Raw genomic sequence first — 22,914 nt, 5'->3', positions numbered from 1 at the left:
AAAATGTTGTACTTCTTCATTTGATAGAATTGAAAATCAAGGGGAAAAAAACAATATGATACATAAACGGATCAAATATAACTTGTGGGTCGTGGATCAACGATGGATCTACTGAAAAAACTGCTAAAGCCACTTCAGCTTAACACCTCCCTTACATCCTATTATTATTATGCATACCAGAAAAAATAGTCATCAGAAAATGTATATTATTAATCTCAAAACTGGTTAAGCATCTATTTCCTAAAGATAATCGTCGCCAGATGAAGCCTAAAAGGACAAGTAAACCAAAACCGAAATGTCGGGGTAAGGGCGGTCGTAAATTTTAACGACATCCCGCCGCTTTGTTGACAGGCGGCGATTTTGTCGATCGCCAAGAGATCAAGGAAAGTGTAAAATCCCTTATTCCTAACATGTTTCACTCACACTAGACATTGTGTTGTATTGATTTGTGTGTTTAGTAATTTATAAAAATTTTAGGATTAATTAGAACAAACATACGTTTTAATTAACATACTAACGTGTTTCACGAGTTCATAGTTTTGAAACAATTTTCAAGTAATTTCGTTGGCTAAAAAAAATTAAAAAAAATTAGTGGCAAATAAAATAAAATAAATATTATTTAGAATGATCTGTGAAATTAGTTTGCCCATCTAAGAAATACCACAAAATAAATTAACAATATGTAAATATTATTTTGTCAATTTAACTTTAAATGTTTTGAACAGCCTTTTTCAAAATTAGTAAATCAATTCTTTATAAATGTTAATTGCTTATAAATCGCCATTAAATGTAAACAAAGATTATAAAAGTTTATTAGCGGTTGGGCAACAATTTATAAACTGCCGAGATACGTTTTGTGTCAACCAAAAATACTAAAAATCATTTACAAATCTAACAAAATTCACTGTCGAAACGCATTGAAAGTAGTTCTCACTCGTGTATCCATCCGCGAACCAGACATTGCGGATATGACGGTGCCACAACATCTGCATATTGCTGTTGTCCAAACACAAGTTTCATTTCCTTTCGTCTTTTGTTTAGACTTTTAGCGGCGAAAACAAACGAACACCTTCGAGCGATGCGGAAGTATGAGGTCTTGTTATCGAAATACAACAAATTAATGGGCAAAGTCAAACTTTACTACGACTAACATTAGGCAAGAATGAAAAAAAAAATGATTCGAGGTTAGCTTGAGGTGATTGTTCATTGAAAATTATTAACCATATAATAAAATTTATTCTTTTCAGCTAATTTATTGCCAATTAATTTGGGGAATTCGTTCTTTATTCTGCCAATTCAAGTTTAAAGGTTGAAATTATACATATTCTGTCAAAAAATGTCTCTTTACTGTACTACAGCATAAACTAAAGATTGGAAAAAGAAAAAAAAAACCTGAAAAGAACAGTCTCTGAAAGCTCGTACGTCACTTAGCAAAATGGGGTCTCTTAGCCCTTAATCATCCAAAGAAATTGATGTTAATCCAGTGATTATTTTATAGATCTTTGGATCTTCTCTCTGTTATTAGCTTTTGATATTTTTGTCATCGTTCCTACTGACTTTCTTGTGTTCTGTAGCTACGACTGTACAGTACTCGTGCTGTGGAATCACTATAAAACTATGCTTTACTAAGTTACGTTATTAAGTAAAAAAATGTTAACTTTAAGCAATTAGAAATGTTTATTAAATGATATGATAGCAAATCCATGTAGAATCTAATCAACAAAAGTGATATGGAAGTATTGTGCGGAGTACTGCAATTTTAAACTGAGAAACCAAATTAAACAACCTACCACACTAGGTTTATAAATATTGTATCAAAAATATGTTAAAGCATAATTCAATATTACTCAGAGATGAAAAATCAAAGTCCACTCGTATCGGATTAGGTAGTCAAAATGTTGTGTTCCCGTATTTGCGCAAGCCATGTTTTTTATAACTTTCAATGTGTGCAAACATTGCCAAACAATATTCTCGCTGTATATTTTAAGTAATGGAAGTTTTAGGTTGCGGCATTTTTTATTCAAACTAATATTGTTTAACAATATTCATTGATCACTATTGACTAAGCTTTTTAAAGCACATTATTACAAAAAAATCTTCAAAATAAATATACAGTATAACGAAGAGTGTCAAAGGTTATTATTTAAATTAACAAATTACAGAAATATATTAAATAAATCAATAAAATATTAACGCAATTTTAATATAACACAAAAAAGTATGATTAAAAAAAAATATATATGTAACAACATAAAAAACAAGGGGTGAGGGAAGACATTTGTTTTTTGAGAGTAGCTTAAAGGAATTTCGAACAAATACCGGTTAAATATCTTCTCTGAAATATCTAAAACATTTCTTGGTCTAATTCATTTGACACTAGAAATGATTTGTCTTTTTACATTTTAACAGCAAACGTACTACAAAACACTCGAAACTTATCATTTTAAAATGGATTTCAAGACTTAAGTGAAAAAATAGTTTAGCAGATTGGAGCGTTGTTGTACGCTTAAGGGTTACAGAGATAATTAAAAAAATACAGTAAGTTTAAAATGATCATGTTGTTGTTATGAAGAATAAACAATCGTCGGCGTTTACTTGTCTAGGAATTTATTTTGTACTAAGCTATTACATTTTTAATAAAACCCCCACTTCATTTTACCTTTGCTGTTCAATTCTATAAAATATACCAATAATATTCTTGTATTTTGTGAAAAAATACGTACATATCATTGGTTCTTTATCCTTTATAGCAATTATAACGAAAAAGAACACACACATTTTATTGTGAAAACAATAATAATGAATTAGGCAAGTGACTCATAATAAAAGTAGTAAAATACTAGGCAAACCTTTCGAAAATTCTAATAAGTCGTAAGAAAAACCTGAACATCTCGTTAAGACAACCTGATCAATTTGTTTCACACAAGTTGTTGAAACAATATAGTTTATAAGAGGACGAAAGACAAATGCATTACGAATAAAAATCTTTGAATGAAAATAAAAATAATTAACTGGTAATTACCAGCATTACTGAATAACCTTTCCTTGTGGATTGAATTGAACTCGAAACATTCAGCTTAAATTCAATCGTTTGAACTGTTTAGGTGACAGCACATGTTCATAATAAATTTAATCGAATGACAATACTTATAAAATAGTTTAATATACACGGACTTATTAAAAGAAGAAATCGAATAATGATAAAAGCATTTAGTCTTACTAGACCACAAAGAGGCAATTTGTTACTGGGAATATGAGTACTCTAATAGTTTAACTTGCATTAATATAATATATATTACTTGCTCCGTATTGGCATTTTTTTTAACAGTTCTCCAATAGGACTATTTAGATCAGTTTCAAAACAATAAAAAATTAAGAAAATAAACCAAACTATGTACAAAATGTAAAACATATTGAATTAGACTTATTCGTAAGAAAAGGACAAGTCTAGAAAGATAAAATAACAGTGATATTTTACTTGGACCGGTTGACTAGACGATATGGTTGATTAGGTTTTTTTCATAATTAAGTTTTTTTCTAGGGGGAGGAGGGAAGACGCATTTCACAAAAAAAATCTCTACTCTGTTCGACAAGACTGGGGATTATTTGATAATTAATACGAATAAATCATGTTACAACTGAAATAATTCTTCTATTTGCTATCGTTGCGTTTAGTTTACAAACGCGTAACATTAAGTGTGAAAACAAGTAGAAACAACATTGGCATTTCGGTAACATTGCTTTTCCGGATTAGGTAAAGTGAAGTGTTGAATTTCAACACTGTAATGTAAGAGTGTTGACATTTTCCAGTTGTTGATTTTACGGATTTGTCTTGCTATCTGAGGGATACGAGTACTTTTGTTATTGTTAAATCTGGAAATGTTATTTCATTACAAGCATTATATTTATGAGCAAGTCTTATAAATAAAAGGGATACATAAATACTACCTATTCTAGATTATCAAACTGTGTTTTTAAATTACTTAAGTTTGGGTTCATTTTACGATATTTTCATTATTTAACTTTAGTGTTTGCGATGTTGCACTCATTAAATTGTTTGACATTTCAATAGGGATGTCATTTAGATGTTGCGGTGTTCAGTTAAAAGTTCAATGTATAAGCTGTAAAGTACGATGCTATTTTCTAAATTGAGTCACATGCAATGTAATTTCAGTGAACAAACAAAATTAATAACTAATTTGACTTTAATTTAATAAAATTAATTTATCTCCACCTATTGGTCATGTAGCAAATAACGCCTGTAAATACGGAATCTTTTTTAAAGGTTTAAAGATATAAAAGGTTTAAAGTAAACCTTTGACGAGTCAATACTTAAATGGTTAACACTTGATATAAAAAATGAAAACAAGATTCGTTAACATAAAACACACATAGTTTAGAATAAAGGTGAAACATACAATTTTATGAAACACGTTAATGTAACAATGTCTTCAGAAGGAAGGATGTTAGAAGATACAAATCTATTCCTTAGTTTCAATTAATATACATAAATGATTATTAGCTGTCGCCTATCTTAAAGAAAACTTTTTTTTTAAACGTATATAAATACTGTATTCAAGGGCTAACAACCAAAAATGCACAACGCGCCATAAACCAACGCTATTACTGAAACAACAAACATGAAATATCACGCTGTAAGCGACGAACAGCTGATGGAAAAACAATCGGCAAATAAAAACAGCTGATCCGGTAATCCGGCTTGACTAACACACTCCTCCCCTTCCTCCAGATAAAATATTCTCTACAGTGAAAATGGCCTGATTTGGTGGATAACTTGCATAAGTGTTACAATTGATTGTTAGATACCCCTAAACAAATGTTGAAATTTATTCTATATTTAAAATTCGGGGAAAATCTATCTCCTCAATTCGTAAACAAGTGGCATTGGAAAAAAGGATTTCGATCAGAATTAAACTGTTATAATAGGCTAAATGTTGTCATCAATGATAGGTTGTGTAAATACTAAGCAGACAATTTGTATTATTAGTTTAATAGGTACTTTCATGATAAAGGGAACATTCATTATTATCGATCTGATTTCTTTCGATATATCGATATTTTTGTTTTCCTTTACCTTCCATACCTTCTGTTTTAATATTTTCAAACCCATTTAAATTACAAATTGACAACTGATCTTGTTTAGGCAAAACATAAATAAGTAAAACTGGTCTAAACTAACCTAACATAACCAACCAAACTTGCTGGGTTTGCTGTATCATTTCAAAATTTCGTTTGATAACCGAAAAGGCATGTGAGTAATATGAAACGGAATTTGGAAATTTTACAGCAAGTTTGGTTGGTTAGGTAAGGTTAGTTTAGAACATTTTTATTTCAATAAATAATATTTGATAATCTTTTTAAATTGTTTGTTGATACTGAACAATATTTACTTATCGTAGTTGTCAGCTGACATTTTGTTCATTATCGGATCAAAAATAGAATATCGATGTATCGGAAAGAAATCATCGATAATAATGAATGTTCCCTTTAACAGGAAAGTACCGTTTAATAATAGGAGTAATTAATTGTTTAATTTCAGCCGAAATTATTTGTTATTAATGTGTTAAGACAAATGAGGGGGCAAAAAAGTATAGTACCATTACGGTCTAAAAAGGATTAGCCTTGGTGCATTATATTTTATTCTTAATTTCAATGTTAACTCAAATGAATATTAACCTAAATTTTGTGTATTTCGAGATTTAAAATATGTTTTATTGTATTTATGTTCTTAATACAAACATAATAAATAATATATTACAATGATTTTTGTTTTGAGTATTGGATAAATGAACTTCACTTATATCATAATCACTATATTATATAATATACAAAAAATAAAAATATTAACAAAAAATGTAAAAAAATAATATTAATATGTTATGTTGTTAATTTATGTCTTTCTAAACATACACTAAGAATAGAAGTGTTATTTTATTTATAGTAAAACAATTTATCACTAAACAAATTGTACTAAACGAATCTACATCCAGTATGTATATTATCAAATGTGGATACTGTGAGACATGCACCCACTGACCACTTGAAACAACACCTATAAACGCCCCACTACTCCCACCTTTGTCGCGCCCCTGCGCGCCTCTGCGCGTCCGTGAGCTAAGGATCTAACTGCTTATTTACGACCGTAGACCTACGTGTTCCCAGACTCTGCTTTCTGTTTATCTTACATTTATTGCCCATCTTATTGAATGAAAGTAGAACGGTTGAGAATCTTTGTATTTACAGTCACGTCACAAATTGCATTGTTTTAAATCTAGATTTACTTTTAAATATTGTGTAGTTGTAATGTAATGTGTGTATATGTAATGTTTTGGATACATTTGTTTGATATTGCAGCAGATAGCTCAGTAGCTGAAGTGTAGCAATCGAAATGTTGGCTGTTCGATCCAGAGAAAATGAAGAAAGTTTATGACGGTTAAAAACTAGACCTATCAGGCCTTAAACATTGGGGTTTTAATAAAATTGTACTGGCTACAGAAACAACAGATTTTATTCAGAAACAAATCTGTCATCTCATTGACTAATCTCCGCCTAAAATACGCATCCTAAGGTGTCGGCACCTATAAAAACGAATTTTAGTTTTTCGTATTTTATGCACAGTATACTATTTTAGAATATTGTTAGGTATAAACTCATTTATAATGGCCATAATACGTACCATAGGTAAATTTTTAACATACTGTACCATTGATTGAACTATAGTTTTCTGCGATGCAAACACACTCGATTGATGGATTATTTCTGTGAGAGTGATTGTTTTAAATTTACACCAGTGGAATTTCTAAGGTAAAATAACACTTTTGAGAGAAAGGGGTCAAATTCCATCAAATGTTTCAAGACATGACGGGGATCAAACTCATAACTCTTCTGGTGAAGCCTCATGCACTTAACTTAACTGGTGGCCGAACTTTGGTCAAAGTAAGTCAGAGTTGACAGGTGATGTAGCTTCATAAGTACCATTATGAGAATAATACTTATGTTCGGGTATTTTAAGGACAGGGATTGTGAGATTTTGTTTTACTTCTGGAACTAAGAAAGATACAAAATCTAGATGAAACCAGTCAAACCAATTACTTTTCATACAGTGGTTGAAATGAAAATTGAATTTCTATTTTCTCTCTTAGATTTACAAGAGTTGTATAACCCTTAGCCATGTGGTTTTGATTTCCAAGTGAAGTCTCAATACAACCAGTGTATCTTATGGGTGAGTTATAACTGTGGGGGGGGGGGGGGGGGGTTGTGGAAGGTGATTTTATGAGGACATAAAAATATCAATTTGTCGAACTGTCTGACAGAAACACAATCCGGGAACTGGAACGAACATTTTGCCACAAATCAGGTTACCCTCTACTTCCCTTGATGAACCCTCCATGATGGAAAATCACTAAAAATTACGGAAAGTGACACAACTAGACAAATTAATGAGAAGTTCTCTTTTATAAATTTTCTTCAAGTAAAAAAACTGGAAATAATTATAACTTATGATTTAGATTTATAACTAAAGATGGCTAAAGAATGTGATGTTACGAAATCGACACTACAACTATTTTCCATGTTTTTCTTCGCTCGTTTTGCGGAATTTAGTATGTGGGAGTAGTATTCATGTTTCAATGGGTTTAGCAGAATCAAAGCGTTAGCAAAATCGGCTTTGAAATCTAAAAAACATTCTACTTTATCATGATTAGTAGAAGAGCGCGTCGAGTCCTGTTTTAACTCCCTTCGCAAGATTAAATTTGAAATAACAATAGACAAAAAAATTAATTTTTACTGCTTTGGTTTTTTACTATTGACTTGAGTTTAAGAAGAGATTAAACCAATCTTAAATTGTTTATGTCTGACTGCCAGAATTTAAAACATAATAATTCAATGAAATCATATTTTACGGGTGAATATCACAATTAGTTGACAAATTTTCTGTTGATGATATTCTAACCATGCATAAGAATAATAAGTAAATCTCCAACCGACCGCTCAAAATCGAACAGCTGCACCAAGAGATTACTTCCCCCAAAGTGTGCATCTGTTAAATCTGTTGTTTTACGAAAAAAACTCAACAGAATCCTATCCGTATGAGAAATTTTTTGAGTTCATGCAAAAATTAAAGAAAACATCTTGCATTTTTCTCAGTGGCACCGACTATTTCATAGAAATTTAAAAAAAAAAACATGGTAGGCCTACATGTTTTTTTTTTTTTTAACTTTATTTGGTACGTTTTCTTCCATACCAAAGGTTCCCCCAATGAAGTTTCACTCTGAACAAAATAAGTTACAAGAATATTTCAGGGCAAGATAAAGGGCAACTGACCAAAAGGCGAAATGTCGGCTTAAGGGTGGTCATAAATATTAACACCTCTACGTTCGGCTTTTGTTTGTACCTACAAGATCGCTAGATTGTACTATGACTGGTGTGATAATATTGTACCCTCTTCTATCCTCCTCCTATCGATCATAATATGACTTTTGATGGTGTTGTTAGACGGTAAAGACTTTTATCAGTAAAGAAAATGGCAAAATGTATACCTGTTACAACCTATTCAGTCCATAATGCTTTATTATATGAAATTGTATATTTGTAATGAGCATTTATGATAAATTAAATTGTAAAACAAATAAAGCTTTTTTAACCCACTACCCGGGAAAATTATTTTCTAAATCTTCATTTATCTCCAATTTAATCATAATAAATTGGTATGACTATGGGGTTTTCGATGCTGATATTCGCTCTTTTGTATTCATGGTAGTTCAAAAGGATGTTTAAGGTACTAACAGGTAAATCATGTTAAATTTAAAATAATCGGTAGCGCCGCATATTTAAGAAAATGTACAGCAAGTTGTTCCAAATTCCTCATTAAGATTTAGGCACTCTTTTGTCGTCTTTTGTCAAATGATTCGGAATAATTAAATTACCAAGCTATGAGTATTAAAAGTATAAAAGCTGTTCCAAGTGAATTGTGTCAACTAGAAAAATTATAGGCCTACTGGGTCACCATCCTAACGGTTGTACAATTTATATGGTCAGTTTAATAACGCTAAATGATGTACTATCTTGATGTATTACTTTTCAAGGTCAGGTAGTCGTTAGATAAACCATAGACAAAAAGAATTTTTTGTCTATGATAAAACCAACCGGTTTGGACCGTCCACTTGCAAATCCTTTGAAATAATCCAGAGTTTGACTATCAAAAGTAAATTTTCTAAAACACTAAAGTGTTCACTTGGGTTAACGAATAATTATTGTATATAATGTCAAGGAGATTGTAAAGTAGAACAGTTTACACAAAAACCCAAAGTGTTTCCTACTCTATGAAATAAGCATTGTCATAAAATTAATTACATTAAAACAGATTGTCATACAGCTATACAACTAAACCTAATTTCTGCACATGTATACAAATATTCATATACATAGTAAAAGGGATTGTCTAGAAGCAAAGCTGTTCACAATAAACAGGGTTTACATGGTGGAATATCACAATAAGAGGAAGTAATGTATTACTTTGTGCATTGCCGTTGAATACTAACTGTTCTTGAGTAACCACTGTGTTCTATTTCTAGCAACAACTACATCTGCATGGTTAAGTGACCCAGATATTGTTATTCCATTTAATTCATTTCTATCATCAAATGATTTACGCTGATATAGAAAGCGTTGAGAAAATTGTTTAACCATAAAGTATAGTTTGGCGCACGAACAGAAGGGAGGGTTGGTAGCAAGCCTGGGGCATATAAATGGTCAACAATTGGGCAATGTATTATTCACCAGATAGCCCGGTCTTGTTTCCATACGGCTATTTGGAAGCGAAACAAAAGATATTTTCTGTTAGCAATTGATTGCCAGTGATGGTGAATTTATGTTGCTTCAGGAATCGTAACAGAAGAAAAGATTATCAAGGAAAGAAAAGGTGACTATCAAAACTTGTATTATTTGCAGAACGGTTGTATTTAATTTCATTCTTGTTTAGCCATTAGGACGAGGATTAAAAACATGAAGGATCCTTCCTAAACTCGTCTTCAGTAGAATTAAATGTAGGCGATTCCAAAAATATTGCAGACTAAAATGGATTCAAGTCGATTGCAAACTAAAGCTCAAAAGGTAAAAAAATTGTAGTTTGTATTGCGATATTCAGTCCAAGTGTCAATATACAGGGTGTTCCACGAGAGGTGTCTCAAATTGATTACAGAAAAACGGCTTAACGTACAAGGATGAAATAAAATTATTTCCCGCTAAATCAACTCCAAGGAATAACGTAAACATATTTTTAACTTTTTCCAATACAGGGTGTGCCAAAAAGTGAGGGTCACTAGTTCGAACCTCGGAATTTTTAAATGTGAATATGTCCTGTTATACATAATAAAATAATCAATTTGGGACACCTCTCGTGGTACACCCCGTATTAACTTGATTGAAGAATTTCAAATATACACTCCTATTGCACGTCCAGCCTAACATAAATATATTTCTGTGTCCGCTGCTTGAGAAGTAATGTAACCAATTTCTTACTTTCCTGTTTTTCTATTATATCCAATTCATCCTATTCGTAAACATATTACGGTATTCAAAATATCCAATGCGATTATCTCTTCAAGGTCCTTGCCTATATTTGCCTCTTAAGAAGTAGTGAAACAAATTCTTATTTGCATTATTTTAAGTTTTGAACCTACAAAAACTTTGCGAAAAACATATAAAATACAATCGAGTCCTGACGATACGAGAGACAAACATCCAAAAACATCAAAATCCTGTAATCCCATTCGACTCAACGGTCACCGTTCAAACTAGTTCATTTCTGGATTTACATTGGATAGTAGGATAAGAGGATTAGGCTTCACTGGTGGTAAAATGGTTTTATTGTTTTTACAATTGTGTGCTAAAGTAACATTAGTAACTACAACACTGTTGTGTATTAAAATGTGAGACCACGTTCTAGTTAAGATTTTACCGATGAACTTATTGAGCCCGAAATGTCCGTTAAAATCATTTGGTTCTTCATGAATGTTGTGGATTGTATGCAACGTACGTAAATACAATTCAAGTGTAATTATTAGAATATCGCTTAGCAATGTATGTCGAATATTTATGAATTACATAAACTAATGGGAAAGTAGGGTTAGAATAGAAAACATTTGTCTTTAACAGTTTGATTGATATTTTTTTGTTTGTTTATGGGTTTCCTTGAATCCTGAACTTAAAGGACTTGAATACTAGCATTTTGGACGAGTAACTATCTCTGACCATAACTTACAAGTGAGGATCATAATATACTGTAGTATAACTGTATTTTATACAGTATTAATAAAATCGCACAGGCAATCTCATTAATGTACTCACTGTACATCTATGAGCTTACCTGTGATATTTGTCTATTACTGTATATTATGATCCCCACTATGTATGTTATGTGATGTTTTGTATGTTATGGTCAAAGATAGGTGTTCACTACAAAACAAGAAAATGCACAATTTATTGTTACATTTAATTTTATACAGCTTAAATTGGCGTACTTTCCAAACTATGGAATTTATCAAAAACCTTGTGTAATTATTTTATCACTATGAAACTACTTAAAAACTCCAACCTATTTTTGGCACTCTAAGAAATGTACATGGTTGTTATGTACGAGATGAACAGCTCTGAGGGGATGTTGAAGAAAATCATAACAGAAAATTACCCCCAAAGGAACTTTTGGTTTACGGGCGCCCTGATAGGTAAATCAGATGTAAAATACAAGAGCTAAGACAGCAATAAATATCATATCAATTAAAATCACAATTATATTACAGCAACCAACGACTCCGATTCTCACTATTTTGCCGAATTTACAGCATCAGGCATACATTTGAAATACAGTAATGTTAAGAATGCGTACAGAACACACACAGAAATATTAGCAATATGCAATAGTGATTACTTGACTAACGAAACCGTATTAAACATGAGAACACAACATGTGAAACCTGGCCTTCAAGCAAAATCTTAGGTTTTCATCCGCTGGATTATTTAAGTTTGTTTGATGTAACTTTTTTACTTGTCGTATTAATAATTTTCAAGTTTCTGTACGAACAACTTAGAAATTCACAAAGGAATTATTGATTAAACCTTAAATGTTACAAACTCCAACATTGTAATGCCGTAGCATGTTGTCACGTTGAAACTCATAAATTTTTATTCCAAAGTAGTATAAATATTGTATTATTATTTAGATGAATACGGCTAAAAAACAATGTATTGAATTGAAGTAACGTCTTCCAGACAGTTGACAATAAGTTTTAAATCACGACACAGTACAATATTTGCTATAGCCAACCACAGAGAAGTCAACCAAAATCCAATTTGGAAATATTCGATTTTTATGAATTAATCTCGAATTTCCCTCGAATTTGACCGGAACTGATGACAATTCTCGACGTGTATCAATGTCAACGAAGCAATAAATGTTCAAAGTAGACGTCAGACGTCGCCGGTGTCAAATCAGCTGACAAACTCATTAAACAAGTCAATCTCCCGCGAGCCAATCTTCCGTGGCGATCAGCTGATCAAAATTGGATAACTCTGCTTGAGGGGATCATCGCCAAAGTGTAACGATGATTGATATGAATTGATATTAGACAGTTTGTTGAATTATTGGTTAAATAAAAATTAAACAACTACAAACGTAGAATTTAAAATTACTTGGTTTATTTCAAGGTTTGAAGGGGTTGATTGGTGCTACAGTGGTGATTTAATATTTAAGTTGGCATTGCGGGTATTTTCTATTACATTGAGTATTCAATGATGCAGCCTCCGGAATTTCTGGATTAGGCCTATAAGTAATCAAGGTTAGGTACCTTAATCAGTTCAGCCAATTCATTTTTCTAGTTCATTTAGACTATGTACATTTCGGGTTGGTATAACTCATCATCAGGTCTACAGAACACAATCAGTCCGAGTCAGAGTATCATCGGCCTACTCCATAACCTAGATAGACGTTACAAGTTTTTCAAATGATCAATTTTATGTTTAACTCTTTTTATGTATATGAGGTTATCCAATAGTGATGATGAACCTACGAAGATAGTTTTCAATGTTTCTGTATTCTGGGTTAATGTTCTAATCAAAGTAAATATAAATACATAGTAAGTTGTACTAGAAAAAGGAATTGCCTAAACTAAAATGTACGTAATCTTGATAACCGAATAAGTTTCGGATCATAAATTAATAATGCATATTAGTGATTCACGAGGATAAAGAGAAGCAACCCTCCAAATCCGTTGAGGTTCCCCCAGACACCTTAAAAATGAGTAGCCACTCTACAGTTTTCATTAAAAATTTTACTACTGCTACAAAAATCAACAATCTTAGAGTGATGTCAACGGGGATTTCCACGGAATAAAGGTTTTAAGTTTGTATGATGCCTGTTATATACAAATTAGGATTTAAAATATGTATCTAGTGACGATTCTTTCAATTGTACTCTGTTGATAACGAGCTACTATTACTGTGTATAATTTTAACGCTGCGTTTTGACACTTCGACAAAATTATACACATCAATGACAGAATTTTTAAGTCCTTTCTTCTAAGCTATAAGAAGTCGCAAATTACAAGCATTGACATACCTGGTCGGCCGGACTCGAGCACTGTGTACCGCGGATTGTTCGCAGTGTCCACGGGTATCATCTCCCTGACCCACGTGATCCTAGGGGGCGGACTCCCGGCCGCGGAACACACCAGCACGGCGTTGTGTCCGATCTCCACCACCTTGGTGCTCGGAGGAAGAGTGATCTCTGGGAACCCATCGGGCAGCTTGTCCACTACAACAGGTCAAAAGTAATAGTTAGTGAATGGTAGTTGCAAATTACATTATAATGCGGCCATTTTCACCTAAGAAACATTCTTTACGTGGCGAACCTACAGCCACCAGATGTTTGACATAACCTCAACGGCGAACAGCGGTCTTATCACAAGACTGGGCCAGCCGAAGAAGTTCTTTTATACTATTACTAGTACTTACAAGACCTCCATGGTGATGTTAATCATACAGGGCCAAAGAGTTTGGAAGTTAAGTATATTTTTAGTTGTTTAAAGAGTAGGTTAGTTAAATCCTCTTGTTTATGAGTCCCGTTAGAAGCACGACAAAACGACCCACCTCATAAAATTGCAAACAATCTTGTTGATACAATGTGTTAACTGTTATCAACGATTTAAGGATAAATTTGACATCGCTTCTAAATTCCCTGTACACTGTAAAATTTCTTTGGGGTTTCCCCTCTATTAAATTAAACATTTCGGTGACCATAATTTTTCAACACCTTATTTAACGATTTTAAATCACTAAAATCTGATAATACCTTAAGAATGGTTCCATAAAAAAAACTCCGATAACGTAAAAATAATAAATAAAAAAAAAAAAAAAAACTACTATGAAAATAGTTTAAGAAACACTCAGCTAAATATTCACTAAGTCTTAAGGTTTGCTACGGCGTAAGAATTTATACGTTAAATACACGAATCAGTAACACTAAATCCAAAATCAAATTTTGAGACAAAATCAATACTATTAAACACACAGTAGACGAGGGAAATACGAAACTGTTAATTTCGCGTGAATCTTATCGTGCCCAAAATAAAGTCCATACTCAACGAAAAATAATAACACCGCTGTAAATATGAGTTATGAAAGAAAAGAATTACGTCTTATTGTCCGTCGCAAGAAAGAGGAATGCAATACAACTCAAATGAAGTCACCTTTTTCATCAAGCAAGTCTTTATTTCTCCCTTCTGTCTCCAATAAGAACTAAGTCACTAAGAAGCTAGCAACATCGCTGCACACGCCTCGATGGGCAGAAAAATTAAGAAACAAAAGCTGCCTGTGTCGAATAAATTAAATTTCTCTTGCAAACCGATATTTTTCAATTTTAGTGAATCACTCACAAAAAAGTACAACAGTTTTAATTACTAATGTGCTTATGCATTTGAATCATTAGTAGTTGTCGTTTTAAGGCTTTAAAATGATTAAAGACTTAAGTGTTTCAAGAACGTAAAACATGTTTTCAATGATTTGGTGTGTAGAGAATACTAAGGGTTTTAAGTTATTAATTGTGAAATAAAGGAATATTACAAGTAATCTGTTTCCAAAGGACAATAGATCGCAACATGTCTTAACAATTAATTGTGTTCAACGATTTGTTAGGTAGAAACAAATTAAATTTAAAATTGATGTCTGGTTTAGTAAATATGGATATATTTATGTGCACTGCTGACCAAAATGTACAAATAACCAAAATCCCAAAGAAGAAAAAGTACAAATAAAAAACATACTATAACTATCCATTTATAAAAATATAATTTAAGGAATAAATAGCACTTTTAATCATATAACAAGTACTTATTCTACTGAAAGATAAACAAATAAAATCACAATTACAATTGATAACAACCTAAACAAATAGCTTTTTCGACCGGATAGGCCTGCGAACCCTTTCGATAACCGAAATTCTATACACTTAAACATATTTAAGCACGTAAGCAATTAATCTACTAAGCAATTAAAATAACACTAAATGAAACTGCCAAACTCAAGACTTCAAGCAGAAACCAACAACACAGTAATTAAATATCGACCATACAACGGTATGCAAATGAACCAGTAGTGTTAGTGTTACCAACCTTAATAAACCAACACGCTTAATCCCCGCCCGTCCCTATGATACATTGCGTAATCCCAGGCATTAACAAGACTATTGTGGACCTTTAATAACAGTACCAACCTTGCAGTGATAAAATACCCCGCCTGAGCCGGGCGATATTGCACTGTCATCTTCATCCCTTCCCCAAACCGGATCTAATTAAACGCAAGCGACACCATATTTCTCTAAAGTTTCGAAAGCGTAATAACTTCATTCGGGGAAATTTATTGTGTTTTGGCGTTAAATCGACACTAACCGAAGAAAACGTATTGAGAAAATGTTGTGTTTACACATGTCATTTGATAATGTATATAAAACATAGGTAAATTAGATTAAATTAATAGTAGCAACACAAAGTCTTTGAAGTTTTTTTATGAATAATGAATTTAAAAATGGAATATTGTCAATATTTTGAGAGCTGCAGCTAAAACTTTATCTTAAAATACTGGGATACTGGGATGAAAAGGCTCAGAAAATAAATATACCTGACTTTTGGTTTATCTAAGAACAATCGTATTGAAAAGTTAAAATCCAAATTGATTTTTCGAATAAAGAAATGCTGTGATAAATGATGAGAGTTAAAAAATATTTTACTCCTATTGTACTTATGTTCATGTTTTTATATAAATAGTTTATAAAGGTTACATTTTGTAAAGAACCCGATTATTTCCATGTTTCACTTGATATATATAACACATATAATATATAAATATATAATACATAGATATAAACTAAAATGTTAGATTTGACATAACCTCCAAATCTGAAATATCTCATTGTCCTACGCCAAGGTTTAAATATTATTCCTTTGATATTTTCGCAATCATTGTAACGCATTGTGAAATGTTAACTATTTTCTGCAGCATTATTCACTGACAGAGTTTACACGTATGATGTGTTCTCGACTACAACTGATTTAGCCTCACACGTACTTCGAACAGCCGTTTTTTGCTGCAGTGTGACAAAAACTAGTTCAACCATAACTGTATTCGACGCGTAAAAACAGTCATGTACATTACTAAACAAAGCTTAACTTATAGCTATGAGCGGTGTCCAAAAAAGTAATATATCAGACGACCTAGGGGGGAGGTCGTATGTTACCCCCCCCCCACCAACCTACTCGCAACTTCTCTATTGGACCCGTATATCAAGATGAAAAAAATATTGCGGCTGTCATCCGAGCCCGATGTAGTCTATACGACGTACCAACCTTCACCCTACTGGATTTTTAATGTTGGTGTAGTAATTTATAATTTCCAAACAAGATTACTTTAATAAGGGTGGGTTTATGAGTGGTTCACCAGTTTACTTGTTTATTAAACCTAAATAATAAGCCAAATGTTATTTATTGTGGTGATGCGATGTCGTTAGTTAAACCTATTTAAAAAATCAGACACTTATAAAAATGATTAAAATATTTAAATAGCCTACGTAACATTTGTAAGATGTTTAAATTTTTGTAGATTATTGCATCTGGTACTTATGATAGATGAAAGTATACGATACTTACGACTATCTGAATTATAAATAAAACAAACGTTTCACCTTTTACGGATAGGCTGCAGATTAGGAAAGTGTCTTGTTGCTACTGAAATTTTATTCATCACAAAATAAATTAATCGTCATTTAGATCACTGTAAAGTAGAACGTTATTTTGTTTAGCTTTCTGCTACTATGTACAAGGAACGCAAAATATCCTATTTTGATAATGTTAATAACACCATAACGCTTATAAAGATATAAATGTACAATTACATCATACATAAATAAGTTATCTGAACCAAAAATATCTCAGCAAACAACAGACGTAGAATGAAATGAAATCCGTAAGATTTCGACTTTTAAATGGTAAAAAAACATTAATTATGAAATTTAGTAAATGCCATTTTTACAAAACCCACCTCCTGTAGTCAACGTAAACTCGAATCGGGTACATTTACTCATACAAAATCAAAAAGGTCCTTCAAATAGTCCCATCCAACAATAATTAAGTTTTCCCTAACATCAATTACTCCACACAAGGTAAAAATGACTATTTTGCAATCACTCATTTCATACAGCTAAGATAATTTTAAAAGTTAGAGCTCAACCTCTATCAACCTACCAATAGTATCTGTTAACAGGCATGTGTAATGTTGACTGTACTCTAGGTAAAACACTGGCTGTTATTAAACAATGTTCATCCTTGTATTGTAGATAGTGTAGCGGTTCTGGACGAGTTGTGTTTTACCAACAAACGTGATATCAGGACCAAACAGGCTGTGGCGTGCTGTATCATGCCGTAACCAACAATAAAACTAAACAAACGTACCCTTGCTTTACCTATGTCCTATATGGAGAGGAGATATACACGTTTGGTTTGTTTGGAATGGTCATGGAGGCGGTAGTCTCTATATACAAATAATAGTGTTCAATTTATAACCATGAGGCTTGAGTAGATAACATTATTAGACAATTGGAAAACCATTTCTGTTAATACTAGCATAAAATAACAATTGTGCTAGTAGTTCCAAAAGCAAGATTGGCGCAAATACATTACAATATTCTTCACAAAAGTATACAGTAATAATAATAAACTAAGAAATTCGATGGATAAAACTTTCAACAACAATTGACACGCAACCTGAATTGTTTACAATGAATCAACAATTGCAGTTTTTTTTATCTATTACTTATTTAATACGCAAGCAGGTTTTTTGTGACAATTACTCCTCCGAAACTACTGAACTGATTTACATGTTCTTGGTGTCATTGGAAAGAGCGTAAGGCTGTGGTTTCCTAGACGCGTAATAGATGCGCTGCGTGTGCGCATCTAAGACGCAGCACACTTGTCTTATGGAGTTTCGTGCAAGCGGTTTCCAAGGCTGCGTATCTAATGCGCGCGCATCTAATACGCGCGCACCAATAGCTGCGTATTTCACCGACTGCTCTCAGAGCAGTCAAATCTGAGTTACGCTGCGTTTTAGTCATGCCTTGTGCAATGGATTCGGAAGTAAATGTTGTCCAGATGGCAAAATTCCCCAACAACAACGAAAAATCAATTGAATTTGTCTCTTGAAATGACATATTATGGAAGTACGTTGTTCATACAATTAAAATTTTTATAATATTACATTTCATATCATTCGTTAGGTAGTGTTAATTTCCCCATAATGTGTAATTTTAATATTTAATTCCCTTATTAAAATGTTCCCTACAATTAATTTGTCCTCACATATTTGTAATTTGTAAATAAACCTAATGTTGACAAATATTCTTTTCAAACCAGCACAACACCATCTCCCAAATATAAGAGCCCCCATAATTATTTTAAGAACCCCTGAACATCTTAGTAATAATCCTATATTAATTACTAGCAGAGTACCCGTCCTTCGGGGTTGGCGTATAAGTATGAAATGCTTATTGCAGTTATACTCATAAATAATATACTATTTCGTCAATTCGGTAAATTCCGAATAGGTAGGCCTAAATATAATAACTGTAAGAGCAAAGTTGGAGAGGTTAAATTAAAATTTATTGTTTACATTTTAAATTTACATGTTTGCTTTAATACTACGTTTAAAACTTCCGCGAGGACCACGTACAGTTCCTAATCATGTACTTTTCACTGCTTACGCTTCTTCGAAACTTTTAATATCAAAGTATACATTTAATTATCTAAATCATCGTACAACATCATAGTAGCCACTAGTAATCTTTCCCGTGAACTTATGTTACGCACCAATCATGTGTATTTACGCAGTCTAGGAAACCACTCACGGCAGCTGCGTTTTGGGACCTGGATAAAAGCCGCAGCGCATCTAAACCGCTGCGCATCTATTACGCGTCTAGGAAACCACAGCCTAACGTGAAGTTGTGCAGGAAACTTTCTTTTTAGGGAAATAATTAGAGGGTGAGGCCCAGGGGCCCTTTAAAGTTTCACATTTCTCCATAAGATTAACATGGGGAACAAATATTGTTATGAAACTCCAGCTGTTGTCAGAAATTAAAAGCGAGAAGAAGAACATATGTGAATTGTAAACAGTCAATAAGTTTGTTAATTTAACAGTTAGTTTGCCACAAACATTTACTTACTCGGTTGAAATGAAATAGTTACTATTTAAATTTGGGTTGGCGTAATTATTACAATGGGAAAAAACGAGACAGCCTGGATAAATTGATATACTAAAAAGAAAACTGAATTAACACTGTGCTGCATTTCTTAGTAATCATTGAAAGAGACGATTTGCAAACTATGGAAACATAGGAAAGTCATAGAACACAACCAAGGGGAAGAAATAGAAATAATGTGTGTTATAAACACTAAAAAACAAAATCAGCTTTTGAAAAATGATAAGATATTTACAAGAAATGTTGATTATATCGATCTGTTATGTACATCTTGAGTATTCCATAATCTTTGAGTCGAATCTTTTATAGTCATAAAAAATATGACTGTTATTCGTTTTAAAATAACGCCTGTAATACTTAGCAATTGCTCAATTTCGAGCAACAGGGACACTAGTTATTGATAAACTATGATTATCATAGGACCAAAGAGGACAGATGTAAAATAACGACTGTAAAGATGTCATGTTTGAACAAGTAAAAATATCTAATAAGAACGTTGCAGCCTGTTTCCATATGTGATGTAGTGATAAATGAGACTACCATTAGTGGTACTTCTTACTGACTCACTCAAAACGTAATAAATAGTAAAACTACTTTAAACTCCCCTTCTTACTCAAAGAAACCGGTTGCCGAGGGGAGAGGAGTGGCTAACGACGAATGATGGGAGGTGAGTGCCAAACTCAGATTGGTTCAAGTTTTCAGCTCCGCCTCCTCAATCCCCACTACTATGTAAGTGGTTTGGCCCAATCACCATCGTTTTCTCCGGTATTAAAGGTTTGAATTACTGTACCGAACGAAGATCGTGCAAGAAATACTTACATTAATGCATGCAGCCAATCGAAGAATTATTCCAAGAAAACTCATACAAATTTACTTGCTTATAATATTGTAGAGCATACAAGATTTTGTTTAAAACTTCTTAAATTCATCTCAATCCTACTTGTTAAAAATATAACTCCCACCAATCACAAAAGAACTGCTAAAAAGTATGTGAAATTAATGAGAATGAAATATTTCAATTGTTGATCAGCCACACGTGCATGTGCAACTGTTCAATAAACTTCAATGCTCAATATTACATGTCAAGTGTTGGACCTAAACTCAGTAACGCAATGCAAATACAGTATTTGTCTTTGAAATCATACACATTTGAATAAATAAATGACATTCAATAAAACTACACAACTCGCTAACGCTGTTTGATAATGACGTATAAAATGTAGTTCAAAAGAACCTAAAGCGTAGCCATAACTCACGGACGAGAGTCGCCCATTTCCCGGGCAATTACCCGTGTTTCCCGCCATTTCTGGGCAACCGCGAGTTTCCCGCCATTATGGTCGGTCTGACACCCCCTCCCCCACCTCTGAAAGTCTTTGGCTCATTAAGCAAGAATCAAGGCTGCAGACTTCTAATGTAAACTCTACTCTTTTTATTAGACAACCACTTAGTGGACGAGGTCTCACTTAGTGGATGAATATTTAACTTTGGCACTTTTACTGGGAGAAAATAATAAATATTTTGTATGTCTTAACGGGAAAATATTCAAATCACACAACAAAAAGATTCAAACTGCAAGAAAATACTAGAGCGATGATTTTAAAATCACCAACCCCCTTGAATAGATTACTTGCGGTTTATGTTTCTGGATATAATATCAACTAACAATAATAATAACAAAAGTAAACATCATAACTTGAAATTGTTCTACATTAATTATACTATTCTCTGGCATTGAAATTAAGTTGCATTATAAGTTCAAAATGGCATTGTAAAAAAGACTATTGTAATGAAAATATTCTAATATTTTAAATAATTAAGCAACATATTGGAAATTGAAATGTTCATAAGTGTGTGTGTATTTAAAACGGAATAATGTTAAACGTGAAATATATCAACTAACAACAGCTTCCTTGTATGATATTTATAAAATTACGTTTTTTACTTGATTGCCTACTTAACTGGTAATTAAATGAGTTAGTAGTTCGTCACCAAATTAAAAACTAATAATATTATAAATGAATGAAATGAAATGAAAAATCATTTATTTATACAGGCAAAGTTAGGGCCACATGGCCCTTTCTTACACTTATTGTAGAACTGTCTTAGAATTCGCAGCCAATATTTAGAACTCTACGAAGTTGTTATGGGGTCTTAGAAACGCTCGATTCATGTGTTAATTTGACTCCGGACTGGAAAATTACTTGGCTTAGAGACAAAGGGTCATAATTGAATATATTATGTCGCTAGGATCGTGAGCTTAGCATTGACATTTATTGGAGGATAATGAATGAAAATCACTGAGCAAGAGGACTAGTCTCATGGATTTCGGAATTAGTTTTCTAATAAAGTAATTTAATTATATATCTACGTTATTAGACATATGAATTGATTTCCTTATAAAAAAAGTAACAACTCCCTAACGATAGTTAGGTTGGTTGAAAGCGTATTTCTTTTGTAACTGTTCGTATAGTTTTTAAAGGAGTCATAATTATGATTTACAATACATTATTCATGTACAGTATTTGAATAGGTACATCAACATCACTTTTATGTCATATCCGGTTGCCTAGAGTCAACCGAAAATTTCGTTTATACATTAAATGTTGGTTTGTTAACCAATTTATTTCATAAAGCATTTTTAAAGAACTAAAATGTTCTCCTCAGCATCCTTATCCCGTTGCAAAGCAAAGGGTAAAAATTGTCCCAAAATTAAAATACTTTTACTTAACATTAATGATATTCAAGTAAATAATATAGTTAATAAATAAGATGGTCAAGACTAATGTTACAATTTAAACTACGTTATGGAATTAACTATACAATGGAAATAAGAACTAAAAACAGTATTCAACGATGCATAATGGATATTTGAATTAAGTTTGAAGTATTTAATTTAGGTTAAGCGAGATTTTATTCAATAGACGCGTATATACATTTTGCTCTCTTATAATGACGAACACGGAGATTTAGGCAATGTAAGGTCTGGTAACAGGGAGAGTAAGCATAAATTCCTGTAAAATACAACATACTTCAAATTAAGGCGTCTACCATTTCTAATCAATAACATAATCTGTAATGTAAGTCGTACATGAAACACAGCA

General features: G+C 32.4%; 1 protein-coding gene across 8 annotated transcripts in view; it reads right to left on the bottom strand.

Annotated features, from left to right (window-relative positions):
- Positions 1 to 22,914, bottom strand: part of LOC129002312 (tyrosine-protein phosphatase Lar-like) — a 679,394-nt gene that overhangs the window by 70,314 nt on the left and 586,166 nt on the right. For all 8 annotated transcript variants that reach the window (XM_054430012.1, XM_054430010.1, XM_054430017.1 and 5 more), the window contains one exon: positions 13,634 to 13,828. In XM_054430012.1, the coding sequence (XP_054285987.1) occupies positions 13,634 to 13,828 (195 nt within the window). The remainder of the gene's footprint in view (positions 1 to 13,633; positions 13,829 to 22,914) is intronic.

The sequence above is a fragment of the Macrosteles quadrilineatus genome, unplaced genomic scaffold (genome assembly GCF_028750875.1).
Source record: "Macrosteles quadrilineatus isolate MER2022 unplaced genomic scaffold, UCM_ALF_1.0 Scaffold_9__3_contigs__length_116548681, whole genome shotgun sequence".
Taxonomy (NCBI): domain Eukaryota; kingdom Metazoa; phylum Arthropoda; class Insecta; order Hemiptera; family Cicadellidae; genus Macrosteles; species Macrosteles quadrilineatus.
The sequence above is the reverse complement of the archived record's forward strand: the minus strand, read 5'-3'. Positions and strand labels throughout refer to the sequence as shown.